This window comes from Struthio camelus, chromosome 14 (genome assembly GCF_040807025.1).
Source record: "Struthio camelus isolate bStrCam1 chromosome 14, bStrCam1.hap1, whole genome shotgun sequence".
Taxonomy (NCBI): Eukaryota; Metazoa; Chordata; class Aves; order Struthioniformes; family Struthionidae; genus Struthio; species Struthio camelus.
In genome coordinates, this window is record NC_090955.1 from 1,753,743 (window position 1) to 1,770,949 (window position 17,207).

At 42.8% G+C, this 17,207-nt stretch overlaps 1 protein-coding gene across 6 annotated transcripts in view; it reads right to left on the bottom strand.

The window, feature by feature from the left end:
- Positions 1–17,207, bottom strand: part of GRM7 (glutamate metabotropic receptor 7) — a 342,865-nt gene that overhangs the window by 18,623 nt on the left and 307,035 nt on the right. The window contains exons 10-11 of one of the 6 annotated variants that reach the window (XM_068907112.1): positions 12,119–12,211; positions 10,045–10,130 (exon numbers count right to left, since the gene is read on the bottom strand). The exons of 4 other annotated variants lie outside the window; for them this stretch is intronic. In XM_068907112.1, the coding sequence (XP_068763213.1) occupies positions 12,141–12,211 (71 nt within the window). In that variant the 3' untranslated portion in view covers positions 10,045–10,130; positions 12,119–12,140. Of the gene's footprint in view, positions 1–10,044; positions 10,131–12,118; positions 12,212–17,207 lie in introns of those variants that run through there. One more of the 6 variants, XM_068907111.1, reaches the window with a different exon arrangement.

A 17,207-nucleotide genomic window follows, 5' to 3' on the forward strand; every position in this document is an offset into this window, starting at 1 on the left:
CTTTTTGGCAAAGAGTTGCAAGTAACAAACAGCTTAATCGAAAAAAATCAAGAATGTTCATGAAGTGCAATGAGGCTAAATTCACTGGATAATTTAATCGTGGTGTATATGCTGTACTACAGCGCAGCTAACAAAACTGCGCCTTGAGCTGCATGGTTACACATCACAATTTTGCTGTAATCAACATTTTATTTGTTTGCAGAAAGTCTTGATTTCAGCTATTTTTGAAAACATTTAACATTTAATATTAGTAAAAGTATTGATTCAATATAAGGCTCTCTACTGCACAGACATGAGAAGCATAATGACAAGTGGTGCAACTATGGCAACTACCCCCCCCCCCCCGCCCAACAGCAAGAAGAGACGGCTCACGAGCCAAAACGCCAGGCTCTTCTCTCAGGTAAGGCTCAATGGTCTGAGTTAACAGAGGAGCAACTGAGTAAAGCATCAGAGCCAGGGACTGGAACACCCTTCTTTTATGTATTTCAGTTGTGCTTCATGGGCTTTTATTATATATTTAGCCATTAACCTAATTTTCTTCCTTTTTTTGTACTATGGCTGCAATATAAAAACGTGCCTTTTTTTCTTACTGTTGGACAGAGGATTCAGAACCCACAAACTCACCTAAAAGTGCAAATACCTGTTTTCATGAATAAAAGCATGCTCTCCTCTTTAATTTATCAGCATAGATCCCTGGAAGAAGACATGCATACACATTTTCTTTCTTGAAGCCAGTAAAGAGAAAAGCAATGACACGTTCCAGAGATGCTAGTGTGAAAATGGGGCATATTTGCTATAAGAGAGAAACAGTGAGAAAGACCAATCTCTTATGTGCCAATTTTTTTTGATTTGGTGCTGCTTACTGGTGGGGAAAAAAAAAAAAAACCAAGCAAAATAACAAGCCAGCCAGGCCCCTGCTGCACAAATATATTCTGTATTTGCTATCTGTGTCAATGTTAAATAATGTCTGTCTCATTTTACAATATTATCTTATGCCAGTGACAAATGAACGTTCAGCAGTATCTTACCCTCTTTGTACTCATACCGTTCCTTTAGTTCATCAGCACAGTCATTTCCAAGCGCTACGCTGAGATTTCGTATTGGTTTGTTTCTCACAGCAAAGACAAAATGTCTCAAGACTTGAGTAAAATGATCAAAAATGCACAACTCTGAGCAGGAACCAGCTTGTATAATATCGTGACTCTTGTACCTTTGCATTATGGAACCAAACAAAATACTCGTAATACCAGTTCCTTGTCCACAGGAACTACAGCTATCATGTACACTTGCCTACAATGGATGTGCAGTTGCTAGGACGTATTTCGTTCTGTGACAGCTATTACTTCTTTTCTAATCCTGCTGACTATGCCACAGTGCAACACACCATGATTTTGTACCGCAGGGTTCTTTTCGTTTGTATTCCTAGCTATAAAACATTTTAACAGTTTTCTTTATGCTTGAAATCATGTGCACCTGGAAAACTGGATGGATTCACATCTCTATTTTGAGAACTCTGTTCTCCTGAACGTCATTCCATTACTATTAGTTTTGTGACGCTTCCTTACTAAATTTGCAGTCGGTTTGTGAACAACAAATGGTTTCTTTCAACCAACCCAGTGCAGCCGGTTTTCCCTAACTGTGGAAACACTTCCTTGCCTGCTTGCTCTTAAGCGTGTGAGCTGTTCCACAACAGACAGGATTCTAACAATATTTAACGTGATGACATTAATCTAAGAGGAAGACACAAAAGACACCGCATTGGGCTAGCTGGAACTTTGCCCTGAGCCACCACGGCTTTTGCCGCTATTCTTTTCACCCTGTTACAAGTTCACTACAGCTGGTGGAGCAGCTGGCGAAGACGCCATCAGAGCTGTGCTAGAATTTTTCAGCTTTTGCAACATCACTAAAGCTGCAGCAGGGAGGTCCCAGAACCTGCCACGCTCCCACGTTCCTTCTCTCTCTGTTCACATGCCGTTCTGAGCCTGTCAGGTATCAACAGGATGCATGGGAGTTAATATGAAATTAATTTCAAATCTATTTCTTACTGCTCACTAATTAAACAAGCAAGTCAAAGTGATTATCTGAAGTGGTTCTTTAGGCTACCTTCCAATGCATCTCGCAAGCTCTGGGCCAAATTTGTGTTCACAAACACAAGTTTTAATTTATAGTAAGTGGGGGGGCATCACTGACCGTTTCAGAGTCACAGTCTGAGCATGATGCAGAGGCTGGCCTCAAGCCACCTCGGCAGTGCCTGCATTATGGCTGGTTTATGCCATGAAATAATACAGAAAATCTGACACTGAACTGAAGTGACTAATTGTTTACAACGTAAAGGAAAAGAAAAACAAAACCCTACGGACTGAAAGCATAGCTTGGGTTATTGAAGTACTTCTCACGGCGTAACCCAACAGGCTCACATGGTGGCCAATACCCACGGAGGCCGTCTGTGCCGCAAGAAGGAAGCCGCAGCCCCCAGGCCGCGCGGCCCCCGGCCCGCGGCAGGGTGCCGGGCCAGGGCTGCGCTCCCCGTGCCCCGCCGCGCAGTGAATGCGCTTCCCCAACACCAGCCGCTTGCTGTCAGCCACGGGTAAAGGACTCTGCCCTCTTATCAGGTGGGCATGACCAGTGACGAAGACTTTCCAAAAGCTCAGCTTTTATCCAAGGCTACATCAGTAACAGCAAAGAGGATTCTGGGTACCTCCCATCCTCCCAAGCAAGAAGGGCTGGAGTTTCTTTTTTAGGCAGCAAGCTAAGCAGAAATCCCACATGGGTGAGCCATACTTAGATATAACACAAAAGAAAATCCCTTCCTCCTTCCCTACTTCCCCCGGACAGTTTCAGTAGCCCAAGTCCTAAGCCTCCAGCCTCGGGCCCAGCCCACAAACATTTCAAAACGAGTTTCCAGAGACCCAGGATTCTGGTCTCTACAGGGAAAAAGAGAGGGAGTGTTCCCACACCAGACACGCTTCTGGGTTTTTTGTAGTTTGCACTTCACTACCGTGTACACTGAATCCTGTTACTTCAGTGACGGATATGAAGAGACTTCTTTTTATATCTGATGGGAAAAAAAAATTAAGAGTCACTCATTTAATGCAGGTTTTGCACCTAATCTTATCATCTATATAGTTTTCACTGCAAATGTAAGCTATTCACATTTACACCAGATGTTAGATGCCCTTAAAATAACTGAATTCATTTCACTACCCTTTACTTCCTCCAGTATGTGACAGCTGTTATGGATCTGATGTCTGTAAAACCATCTCACAGGAACAGAAGCAATGCTTCTTCACAGTTGTTTTAATTCAGCCCAGAATTTTTCTTACAGCAGCCAGAAAATCATCCCGAGGCGACTACCGCCTCTGAAGGGGTAATATTTCTGACTCAGCATTCATGGGTCCCCTGAAAAAGGTAAGCCTGGAGGCCGTTCATTTCCACCATTGATAAAATGAGTTACCACCATTTCCATATCAGAGATATTTTAGAGTCTGACTCAGGATACGTCTCATTCGTGTCATTCCATTCAAATCAGCCGCTGAATGGGGATCTACGTGGCGATGCTAGGACAACATTTTGAAAATGAGAAGTAGTAAGTTTTATCATAAGCAAACCTCCGTGTTCGTAAACAAAAGCCTTTCATTAATAAATTCAATTAACTGACTGTCATTACCAGAGACAAACTAGAATGGCTGAAAAAAACCGTCCCAGCTCTCTAAATCACAAATTGTGAACAAATCAAGGAAATCTGCAAAGACTCTAAATTGGAAAATCTCAAATTTAGCTTTCTTCCTAGCTCAGAAGCCAAAACACAGTGTGCTTCCTTGAGTCTTTGGCTTACATGCCATTAGTTGTTCTCTCTTAAAAAAAAAAAAAAAATCTCTTTTCTAGCTACTTACAGGCAAGCTGTTCTGAATTTTTCCTTCTATGGCAAGCCGACACTGTGCATCTGAGTTCGTAAATCTTTACCAGGCCCGGAAGAGTCTTTTTTTTATATCTAGTCAGCTTTTGCACCTGAGTTTGGAAAACACTGCTACACTTGGGGAAAGTTTTGTTTCAGCATGCTGAAAGCTACAAAATACAAATTGTAATACTTCCTACTGCAAGTGTAGAGGAGAAAAAAAATTGTCTTCAAATATTACAGCATCCTAGTCTGGGGCTATCCCAGTGACTCAGTGAAATTAGGCTGGGACTGTCAAATCTTATTTTATAATCCCACAACATGTTATCTAAGTCATCTCGTTAACATCTACGAGGGTGAGAGTGCATCTAAGAGACCGTGCCAAGCTACCACGTGAGAACGGTCTGAGGGACAGGTGAATATCACCTGTCAAGGTGATATTAACTCTGCTCAGGAGAAAAGAGAGCCAAAAGTCTTTTGTCTTTTCACTGATATTACAGTTTATGAATTTGGCAAATTCTCCCTGAGAGGATGTAAGCACTGATAAATTAGTCAAAGGGATAACTCAGCACTGCTAAGAGTTTATTAGGCAAAAAGGCAAGAGCGGGAGGTATACAGTGTATGCAAGATTTACAGCTCGCCCTTCCCCCCAATTTCCTAGGAGGCAAAAAGAAATCCCCCACAAAAACAGAAAATACACCGAGAACAATGGAATATAAAAGTAATATAATATTACTTTCTCAAAGACATATATTACGCTAGCTAGATTTTAATTTCCAAAGCTCTTTACATTTATAGCCAATGAAAATGTATTTTAATCAGCATTGTGAAAATCTCACACTCGTAGATCATCATTTAAATGCACAGAGGTTTGTTCAGGTTTGAACAAAGGAAAAAAAATCTGCCATTTTTCTGCATATTTACAAGTCTCGCAACATGCAAATCATGAAAGACGTGAGACAATCTGTGAAAATAATTAATTTGGGAGCATGCAATTATGTGAATATATTAAAGTGTACTATCAATATTAGCTGTTTTGAGATATAAAAAGAAAGAAACTCAATCCCAAAACATTTAAGTAACAGGGAATCTGTCAGAGACTCCAAGGAGAACCACATTGTGTCTAGAGGCTGCAAAAGTTCCAGAGGGTCTTAGGGTACTGGCTTACTTGTCATTGGTGCACAAATAATTGTTTCCAACAGAATTTCTTTATCCTATAATATTAATTAAAAAAAAAAAAAAACCTCAGAAGCAACTGGAGTCTAGCTGTGCTTAATAAATCCAAAAAGTGAGACTTGGCTTCACCTGACCTAACTTTAGGCCCCATTTAAACAATACTTGTAACTGACTTATATATGAGAGGCTGTTAAATTAAAGCTTTAAACAATACATACTGCTGTCAGCCACACAGTCATTCTGTGATGGCTTCAGAAATACATAGCCATTGTGATGGAAACTCTTCAAAGCCTGAAATATCCCTACAGAAGTCTAACCTTGCATTAGCTAGGAGAATAATTGCAAAACCACTTGTATCACTCACAACGTGGTTGGAGAAAGAATAGTTTCTGGCACTTGCTTGGCTGCTGGGCAATAGGATGCTATCATGGGTATATAAAATCTGAAGGAAAACATTGATTCAAATGGATGTTTAGGCCTTCAGAAACTGCTAAAAATTAAAACGCAAACTGAACATCCAAATGTGAACCATAGAGGGGAAAGAGGAAACAACACGTTCTGGGAACAGAAGTCCCTCATTTAACTTTCACTCATCGCTCTTCATAGCCCATGAAACTGTATTTTCTTTCCAGCATATCGGACTTAAGGCTTTTCAGCTCTGCCTGGCACCCTTCCTTTTACCTCTCTCTAAACACTAAGAAAAAAAGAAACAAACAAATAAAAACTACCATCTTAGCTACACTGGGGCATCCTTACCGAGGGCTACATTCTACCACTGTGGGTAGAAACTAAAATATTGTCACCTCAGTGTAAGCAGACCACATCCTGTAGGCCTTTATCACCTAAAAAAGAGGACTAAGGTAGTAAATAAGGAGACTGTGCATCCTCATCTACTTTAGAGGCTGGCTCTGCATAAACACGTAGGTTAAAAAAATAAGTAAGTGAATACCAAACCAGCAAATTTATCCTAGTGCAAAATTTGTGGAAACCGGCCTCCTTAGGGATACCTCTTGGTGTGTACAATATTAAACATTGTGCAATCTCATCAAATGTTGCTGGGCTCTTGCTTTCAAAAGATGTGCTACTGCCTAAGTAATTTCTGGAATAAATACAGTTTCTGGCTGAAATTTGCAAAAATACTGGAGTGCAAGTCACTTAATTCTGCCTGTTCACATCTCTTGATCAATGTATGCACATGAGAGATGCTGCTGAAGCAGGTCAAAATTATTAAAAAGAACCTGAGATTGATTAGTGTGCACTTGAGAAGCAGCTCAGGAAAAATGTACATGGCAATTATAAGAAGAGGGGGAGAAATCACCCTTGAAATGAAAAAAAACGGAAAATAAAAAATGCACCTATGGTCCCCAGTGTGGCACAATAGCTGCAAATCTTTTTTATTAAACTGTGTCATCCAAAGATATGCAAAAATAAAAGTTAACATTTGGGAGGGGGAATCAATAATATTAAAAAGATTTTAAATCTTACTAACAGAAATGACAACAATACTCCTTCGCAAACACATTTTTGCTCAGATTTGAAGTGCTGCCCGGTGAATGCTCTGCAGTATTTCTATAGCTCTCCTAAAGAAAACAAAGTAAGTCTTTCAGTGTTTCTCTCTTTTAACCGAGAGTTTAACTGGCCTTACACACTATACCGTTTAGGACTTTGCACTAGTCAGGTAACAGGATAAAACAGACAAGGCAAGAAAAAGCATCAAATCCTGTCTTTCCGGGGACTAACAAGCTGCCCGCTGCACAGCGGAGCTCAGGGAGTTCTTGCAGCTCCGTGGTGTAGGTGGGTAAATCCTCACTGCTATGCGCCACAGTAACCGCATCGTCCCTTCCAGCCAGCACCCTCAAATCCTGTTTTATCTCCTCCAAGACAACCATTTATTAACACATATGGTATATGAAAGAAGAAACAATGAAAATAGATGTTCCCTAGGTTTCCCAGTTATTGCTTAGTCCTTCTCACCATGTGCAAAACAAGTTTAAATAGCAGCTTAAGTATCAGCTGAGAACCACAGGAAAAATGCCGACGTTTTGCAGTAAACAGTAGCTGAAAACAAAATGTAAAACCGACCTTACGCACAGAAACGTCCTTAGCCGACTTCCAACCCTGAGATCAAGTTACAGGCAGCGCCAAGCACTCCTGTTCTCCAAAACTGGAGGAAACCGGGGGGACACGCTGCTTGCCAAGAGCCGAGCGCCTAAGCAGGAAGGATGGAAAAGGCGACTGAAGAGCCCCTAAATAAGGAAGCAAATTTGAGCATACGTTTTCTGCTCGTGCCCTTCTGTCATCACGCGAAATCTATTCTCTGGGTCAAGTTTTGCAGTCGGAGCTCTTCACAGAAGCAGCCTCAGCGCTGTCGCACCTCGGCGGTGTAACGCTGCGCGTGCAGGCGGGCGACGCGAGACGTCCCCGCCACGTCCCTGCCGCCGCCGTGAGAGAAGCGGACGCTCGGGCACCGGTCGGGAGCGAGACCTGATTCACCCTCCGCTCGACTCGCGGGATTTATTGCACAAGGAGGTGAGGAAACTGTTCGCTGCTGACGTCAACGCACCTCTACCGAGCAGACCCAAGGCAGGCTCCCAGGAGCGCGCGCGGGGCGAGCGTCTTCCTGCGGCAGCGCTGTGAGCGGCGCGCTCAAAGGAGACTCCGCTGGCCCGCAGCTATGCAGACACACAATTAAAGTGCGTCTTGGAAAACAAGAAAATAAATATCAGGGACTAACTCGGGATGTTGTCGGGATTTGGATGTATATGGGTATAATACTTCCAAAACAAGCCTATCATTGTTAGAAGAAATTTATGATAAACGCTTAGGTTTTCAGTAAGCCTTTCCAGAATAAAAATAGATGCAGTGAAGGCCTGTCAAAGTCTTTTACTTATCAATTTTGACTGCATATTCTCATTTCTTAGCAGCCTCCACTGAACAGAAAATCCTTCAAGTGAGGTTAAACACAGAGCACTATTTCTCAGGATGAAACAAGTCAGATTTAAAATGAAAATGAGGCTTCAATCCAGAAAATAATTATTCTATACCACATGCTCTAAGGCATGACGAGCTACAGAACATCACACAATTTGGACCTAATCCTTCCAAGAGCTGTCAAGTCCCCGGCGAGGATTCGGCGGGATGGCGCAGGGGGGACGTGGGGCTGCCCAGGGCCGCCGCGGGTCGCGCTCCAGAGGGAGCGAGGCCTGGAAACCGCCGGTACGCTATCAGTGCGGTAACTCTACCTCTCTGCCTCTCTCAGCACACGCTACAGATTGGTTTGATGCCGTCGTTAACTCACATCACAATGTCTTCATTACAGCACAATCTAAATAATTGCATAAAAGTATTCTAGAAAAGGTATGACCATGAAACGTAATGACCTGAAACAACAGGCTGCTGCGCGCGCCTTTCCAGTGATCTGAACGCTTTGCAATCACCATAGAACTTCTTCTGCATACAGATTCAGCAAAAAATGACTTGCAAAGCAACTGAAAATCTCCTGGAAGCAGCACACTGTGCCCAAGCCTCGGGATGCAAGAGACCCTGCCTGGGATTACGGCCGAGCCACTGTCACTCCGAACACGACCAAAATCGTTTAATAGCCTCACTGGTGGCAATCGGCCTGCGCTGTATCTGTAATCTGCCTCTAAAGAAACAGAGCTGCCCTTGCAGAGGGATGCAATGATTGGCATTCCCCAATTAATGCAGTTAGTACCGGAGACCTCCTTCTCGCCCAAAGCAGGGCACAAGAGGAGCGAGAGGGAAACGCGCAGTGAACCTAGGAGGAGGCTGGCGCATCGCCGAGCGGGTCGCGGTGCCACGTTCAGAAAACATCTCTGCATTGCTGGTAGTGGCTTTCCTTCGCGTCCTTAGCCCCTCGCAGCCGAGCAAGGCGACACAAAACCACGGCGAAAAGGCCCACGGGAAAATCAGAGGCCAGAACCGCAGCTCATATCAGTTCACTCTGCATCTTCAAAGCCTGGGGCCCAGTGCGGCCCCACGTGGTTAAACCCGCGGAGCACCCGGCCCCGCTCGAGGCGCAGCGCAGCGCAGACAGGCACGCGCCAAAGGGAGCTCGTGACTCGCGGGGTTTTCCAGTAACATCCCTACTAAAGATGCCCTAAGAGCTGAAGAATGACAGGTACAATCTTGTTGCAAAAAGCAACCAAAATAAAAATGCAAAAAAGCCCAGTAACAATCAGCCAACCAAAAAAACCAGGAGGACACTCACCATTTATTCCACCTCGGTTGCTTTTATAAGTGTTACAATGGACGTCAGAGCCCAGCAGGCGCATGGGATACACTCAGGTCCTTCCCTGAGCAAACAAATAACCAAGTCACAGTTTTCTTTTTCCCTCATACTGAAGCAAATCCCTATTAAACAGTTCATTTTTTATATATATCTATATATATAAATACACACACACACACACACACGAAAGTGCCTAGTAACTCCAGCGTGCTGAAAGGCCCTGCCAAAGAAAGCAAGACAATCTCTGCACTAGCTCTGAAGAGGTCACTGACCTCGGCACGAAGCGTGAGCGTGGCGGGAGGCCGGGCTGCTGCCCCCGAAGGGGTACGGGCCTCGCGCACGGCCTCCACGGGCAGCCAGGGAGAGGCGCTGCCTTCCCCGGCTCTGCACAGTCCCGTCCGCGTTACGGGAGCGTCTGGCAGCCGCTGCCGACGCGCAGGAAAGGGAGCGCGCAGAGGGAGCGCGGGCACAGCGGCGCTTGCCCGTGTTGCCCAGGGAGGCTTTGAAAGCCCGAGGAGCTGAACCCAGGTCTTTCAAATATCAAAAGCACTTTAGTCACTGGAGCGTCTTTTCCTCCTGACCTGTATTATGCTTGGAGACGGATGAGGAGAAAAGTGCAGCAGGTAAGATACCTCTGCAGGGCAAAATGTGACTCTATAGCTCTACAAAAACATAGGGTATTTCTTCACCTTATTCAGGCGATGGACGGGTTTTTCCCTGACCCAGACACCACATAGAGGTCTCAAGCACTGTATTTTCATCAGTCTCAGCAGCAAATACATCCTTTTTGTCACTCTCAGGAAACAACTGAAAAACATTATAAATACATCTTTCCATGCATCGCGTAGCAGAAATTGATACAGCCAAGTAACAGTTTAAGTACTGCTTTCATACCTAAATACAAATCTGCTACTAGCAGAACAAATGTCGATTTACAACTAAGTTAATGTTTTCCTGGTGTTGTTGCTTTCCCTTTAATATAGTAGATTTTTTCTTGCTGTTTTTTGTTTTTTACACCTGAACGAACACATCAAAATGTAGTAACCGCAGCTACAGCAATCAGCACAGCTGGAAAAGAAACACTAACGGGTGAGAAATGGAAAAGACTACCTGATGCAGACCTACTCTGGAGCGGGCAAAACCATCACAGGCCAAATCACCCTCATCCACAGCATTTTTCTGGGCTTTGCGTGGCCTCAATTTTAAAAGTTGCCTAAAGAATTTGAATGGCCAATACGCTTTACAGGACTTGGATGACAAAATTACATGTGCACCTTTGCAGATATCAGTTCCTTACATTACACAAGAACGTTACAGGGAAAAATATGCTTTTAGAAATCTGCGTGATCTCCTAATACTCTTTAAATTTAAAACCTTTTTTAATTTTAAAGAAAAAAAAGTGATTTACAGTTTCTGTTATTTCATGTCCTCTTGTTCTAATCTTTCCTTCAGCAATTTCATGTTCACATAGTGGCCCTTTCCTCTTTCACATTTGATTTGCAATAATATTTTGAGTGGCCACTTCTCCACTCCCACTGCTTTTTTGTATTTCCTTCAATACTAGCCACTGTTAACCGCACTGACTCTGGCCCTCTGGTAAGTCAGGCCAGTCTGATGTTCATACGGAGCTTCACACCTTAAATAAGGCTTTCTGCTTGAGCTGTGTAAGTTATAATAATGGGAATGATTCAAATAGAGTAAGAAGCAATTTGACCACTTCACAAGAACTCAAGCTGAATTGAAACTGCAGCTGTGGCAATTTACACCAGCTAAGGATATTAGTTTTTTTTTTTTCTCCTTTGACTCCAAGACTCATTTCAAGCAACATTCCTACCTGGGCTGGCACAAGTTCTCACCTATTAGGGAGCAGATGAACAGTGCTATTGAATGCTGTATGTCGACTACAGTGATTTCTTCTAGCACCGATTGCGCAGTACCACAGTTAACAGTGACAGTATCTTTCATAGGCGGGCAAAGTCTCAAACAAGTGGTCAAAGCAGTATGGGGACAGACAGACACACATACACACACAGAACTGCAGACATGAGAAATACTTATTAATGGCTGTTAGTTTTTCTGCCTCCAATATCAAACGTTTTTTCATTCCCCTAATTTCACTAGAGAAACAGTAATTCGTGGCTGATGAAGTCACACATATGAAAATAACTCACAAGATCACCACGTAGGCAGTAATAACGCACAGGAAAAGCTGACCCTCAAAAATTGTTCACTAGTGATTATTCAGGAATGGTCACTGGGATCACCTACAGTGAGTGACAAATACGATTTGCAAATTATTTTTGGAGCACTTTATAATTTTAGAGTGAAGAAGACCGCACACGTGTTAGCACTATACTATTTTTGTGCTGCCAGGCAACCCTGGCTGAACTGCTGCTAGAAATGACTCAGAAAGCATTTTGTTAGCTGTTAGATCTGATTACCACAATTAACTTTTGATCATTTGTTTGTTCCTTTTCAAATTGTTATCAAATATCTACATCTTCCAAGCTTTATTCTGATCCACCTCCACTGACAGAACTGGAGGACCACCAGCGGCCTGCTTCTCGGCGGCAGAGCACGCAGATTCAAACCACCCACGTCCCGGGTCTCCCTTTTCAGAGCAGGCCTTTCAAACGTGAACTGCAGATAACGGATGTGTGAACAATTTTTAGGGTAGATCCTTGTTTTAACATAGGTGAACTAATGCACAGTCCTCACATATGTATTTATAGAGATACAGAATTATTATTATTACTTAAGAATAAAGCAATAGAAAGCTAGATTTTTTTCCTTACCTTTTTGGAAAGCAGACAAAAGCTATACTGTAGGTGGAATAGTGTACCAAGTAACAGATTTTTGAACACTCTTTCTTACTGGTGGTATGCAGTCTACAGGAAAAGTAAATACATTGGTATGTATAATATGTCTGTTCACAATAAACTCTTTTCAAGTTTCGCCCTGTCATTGAGGCCATGACATTAATCCAACTGAAGAGCTCAGATTAGAAGCATGATAGTGGAAAGCTTAGAGCATGACAATATATTTCTCGGCTAGAAATAAACGAACCAGTCCACAGAAGTTCAGGTACCTCTGAACACAGGAGCAGCTGCTCACAAATGAAAGGCTCTGGCTGAATTCTTTTTTCCTCCCCTGACCAAGCTCTGGAACAGTTTGTCTTTAATTTAACACTCCCCAGTCCCTTCCTCACCCATGCAGTCACTCTCAGCTTCCTCGGCATCAGCAGCAGCCATTTTAGTTTCTTCTCAGAAAGATGAAATAGGCAATGTCACGTCCGCGATGTTAAGAATCAACATGAATGAACAGACAACAACAACGGTGCACGGCACAGTAGCATTTGCAGAGCAGTGTGTGCAAGTGTCGCTGCAATGTGAGATGTTTTCACGTCACATACGCTATTCACAGCTTATGGATGGGAATCCACAAAGTCAACGTACATTCACAATACATGGAGAAAAATGAGGATTGACACTGCTCTTATTCTCTTGCTGATCTGAGACGGACAGGGCCACGGTGGGGGGCTTTCATTTTGGATCCGTCCATGCTACACTAGCAGTACTTCAATACGCAGGAAAGCACCATTTTAAAGTGGGAAAACGCAAACAGTTCATATTCTTTTTGGGGGACAATGGGCAGCCATTACACTTCACTACGAGCACTGAATCGACTGCTGTGTAATTTCTACTTAACACTACGTAAAAGAGAAAGAAAAAAACCCTTGAATGCACCTAGATAGGTACTGACTACTCAAAGCATCGGCAGACTTCTCAGTCCGCAGACTTATAACCCTACTGAAAATCAGACCTGATGAGATTTCTGGCCAGTACACGGTGATGCTGTTCTTCTGCCCCTTCCCAACAAATGAGACTATCTCACCAACCTCCCCGGGGAAACCAGTCCCGTTCTGTGAGCTTTTTCCTCACCGACTGGTGTTTGTCACCTTGCTTCATGCACGTGCTCTTGGTCACAGAGATGCTCCTACCTCCTATTCCCTATTATAGACTAATGGGCAATTCTACAGAACTCTTCTTGATCTCAGACCTTTCCCTCAGGATAGCAGAGAAAAGCAAAAAACACGAGTAAACCTGACTACAGCCATTCTCCCAAATCGTGAGACTCTTCCCAGGAGACTGGCAGCGGGAACACTGGAAGACCAACACTCCCTATGCTGCTGAGCCCCAAACGGTCCCAAGCCTCTCCGAGTGATGGAAGCAGCTTTCCAGACGAGTAGCTCCCGAGCTCCCCAGAAACCCTGTGCACTACGTGCCTGAAGTATGTGCCTCTGAGAACAACAGAAAAGTTGCACACGGCAAACTTCGGCTGGCAAATGCAGGGTGAGAAAACCAGTGGGTGGCCACATTTCAGCAGGCAGGAACCCGGCTGCTGCCGAGGTAACGTCCTCGAGTCCTCCCGAACCACCGCCTCGCCGGTCAGCGGCGCTCTCTGAGCAAAACCCACAGACCGTGTTCAGTTACCTAGCACCTTAGTGCACCTTTTCACCCTGAAAACTGCTAGAAGACGACGACACTGGAAAAGGCTAAGAAAGGAGATGGTGTTCCTGCCACTTTGATGCATGATAATACAGGCTGCTTTGCTCCCCAAGGGTTCTTAAAGAGTGAAATGTTTGAAAAGCAGATGCTCTCCCAGTAAGGCCTGCTACGCCCAGCCTGCGAGAAGCACAACCTCCACATTACCAAACAACTGAGAGGTGGATTTTGCTGTTGCTGTGTTTGGTAAAGCCATAAATTACAGCCAGTTGCTAAGGAAAAGGAGTAATTACATGTAAATCTTCAATATAAGTTAAGTATGGGTTGGAGGTTCAAATGTTCTTCTCCAAGTCTGACGCTCTGCTCCTGCAGCAGAAACAAACACGCTACCAAACAGAAGAGGCACTCGCTACCTGTTCAACTTGAGACTTGATGAGAAGAGTCTTTTCAAATAGTGTGAAATTCAAGCAAAGACACATGAAAGAAGAATGAACTTGTTACAAGGAAGGAAGCTGCTGTGCACCAAATTCTGCTCATCTTAATCTGCTGCAAAACATTTTAGATACAAACATGTATTAGCAGGAAAAAGCTGTTGAATGAGTAAAAGCATGCACATACCAGATGGCAAACTGGAATGATGAACGAAATCGTCAGCAGTAACATAGTTTTAGATCGAAAAGCTTGGCCTTAATATATCCCATTCAGCATGAAACCTCTCTCAGGTCATGGCCGGGGAGCACAACTTGTGAAATTTCTCACTTCAAATATATCTGAAATCCAAATCGGCAGCACAGCGACTGCCTGTTCCTCCTGATGGGTGGGATAAAAGGTGACTGCATTTCAAATGGTTTTCCTCCCACATTAGTGCAGTTTCACCTTTTATATTCACTTCTAGATCTCAGCGCTTGGGCCCGGCTCTCCTAAGTTCTCAGTACACTTCTACTGAGCTGCAAATTCCTGCAAATCCCAAGAGACTTGCGCGTGCAGCGTTTTTCAGATGATGCTCAGCATCACAGCAGAGTATCAGGCGCTCTTAGGAGGCCACTGAGGTAATTTATAGGCCTTCATGTTTCACAGGAAATCTTCAGTTCATTAGGCATTCTTTTCAAGTTAATACTAAAACATGGAGGTTTTGTTCAGGCTATTTTTTCTGTAAAATCATCCACATTTTGCCTTTGATCCTGGGCATGGGGCATATAAGTAGGATGGGCCATAAATTTGGGCTCAGACACCAGATTCCCTGATGTTTGGAGGTACATGAATCCCATGCTGGCGGCTTAATGTAAATCTATGCTTAGGAGACACGAAATATCTGTACGTTTTCAATAGAAATGGTAAATCCAGTCTTCAGTGCCTGAGCAAGCCATTAACATTAGCATCAGCAGGAAATAGAAAATCAAACTGGAAAACCCAACTGTACTTATGCACTTAGAAGAAAACTCTGAAAGCTAAACTGGATCTTCACCTCTGTCAGCATTATGTAGTGCTGATGAGTCTCAGCCTCATCCTGCAACCAGTTTACTTTCAGCCTGGCATAGTGAGTATCGGAGGAGGCTGACTGCCATGGAAGCAACAGGAGGCGCTTCGCCGTCTTTGTGCTCCCTGCGAGCAGCAGCTCAGAACTGAAAGGGGCACCCGCTGCGCTCGGTCCGGATCTGCATCTCCTCGCCTCTTCTTCTATATATAATTATTGGCTGTGGTTAGTGGATTTAATATTAAAAATAATTTTAAATAGGAAGATACTGAAAAAACACTGCTTTCTTTCGCAATAAAGTAAAAAGATGCCCCTAGCACTGACTGAAAAGTCTGGGGCAATCTTTTCTCATAGTTCCTCTTTCCCAATTGGTAAAATTTCCCCATCAGGGGTATGAAATACTTTTTGAAATTGAATTGATATGAAAAATTCAAAACCTTATTTATTTATGGAGATCTTTCTTTTCCAACATTTCATTGAAATTGTGGGGAGTTTTCTTTGGATGACATTGCTTTTTGAGCTCTAATGTATTAATATTGTTTTCAATTTTTCCATCTAAAAATGGAATTGCAAGCATTTTTGAACCGAAATATTAGAATTCCAAAAAAAAATGACCCTTTTCAGGGACTGCAATAAATTACTTACATAGACACACATGCAGAGTATTGGCTGACTAGGGAGTTGATTGACAGCTTCTTGAACACTACAGCAAAGCTCCCACTAACTATAGCAGTACCTACCCTGGGACTAAATGTACCCAGGGAGTTACAAGTACAGCAGCAGTTTAGTTCATTTGATTTTCTAATAATTGTTATCAATGCACATATCCAGGAAATGAAATAATAGTAGTAGATGCATCTGATAATAGGAACACATGGTGTTATGTATATAAATAATTAAGATAGTTAAAATAAAATACATTTTGCAAGCCATAAATTTTTTTTTTTTAAAAACAGTCTTTGGAGAAAGACATATAAATTAATACTATTACACATTTCCTGACTGGCTACATTTAACAAAATACGTGCATGCTTTTGAAGCTGACATGTAAGCAAAAGAATTTACAGAAACTGTTTTCCCTTCATTCACATTAATTGCAAAGTTCTGAGGTTTTCACTCCCAGTGCAGTTTACACTAGGTTTAAATCAGTGTTAATAAAACCGGGATCAAGAACTGAACTGTAAGGTGGCAACCAGGGGGATTTTGTCTCTTATTTCTTTTACTCGCTCTTAAAAGTGCATTCTAGCATATAGCCCTGCACCAAAAAAAAAAAAAAAAGTTTTATAAGAAATTTTGCTTTTTAACTGACTTTCTTTTTTAAAGAAAGTATCTCCTTTTCAAGGTAAAACATGACTGTTCTTTGGAAATAAAAAAAGAAAAGGATTTTCAGAAGTCTGAAAACAGCACGAAAGTGTAACACAGGAGAATGAGATCACAAAGGCCAACTAAGATTATGAACCCACCAAACTGTAATTCCCACAAGGCAACACCTGTCATTTTTACTTTAAGCATTTCAGCATCAAAACTTTTATGCTGCTCCTGCTGTTCATAAATTTGAGTGGAAATTTTTAGATTTCAGTTTTTCTGGAGGACAAACTAATTCCAACTCTTTAGACTAGAATAGGAATTAGTAAAATGCAGTTCAGCTACATATACTCACATTCCCTTTCCTAATTGTCTTTCAAAATCCCATTCCTTCCTCCCCTGCGTTTGTTCCTCCTTCTTTCTCTCCCTCCATCCTCAAAGGCCTTTTTTTAGACTTGGCCGTATTAGGTAGCAACCCTCCCTAGACACCTCTAGGACTTGTAGTAGTTCCCGCACTGAAGGATCTGATCTCAGGAGCAGCAGCAATCACAGCAAGGAGTAAGTAGATTTAGAGACAAGAGCTAATGGAATGGATACTTA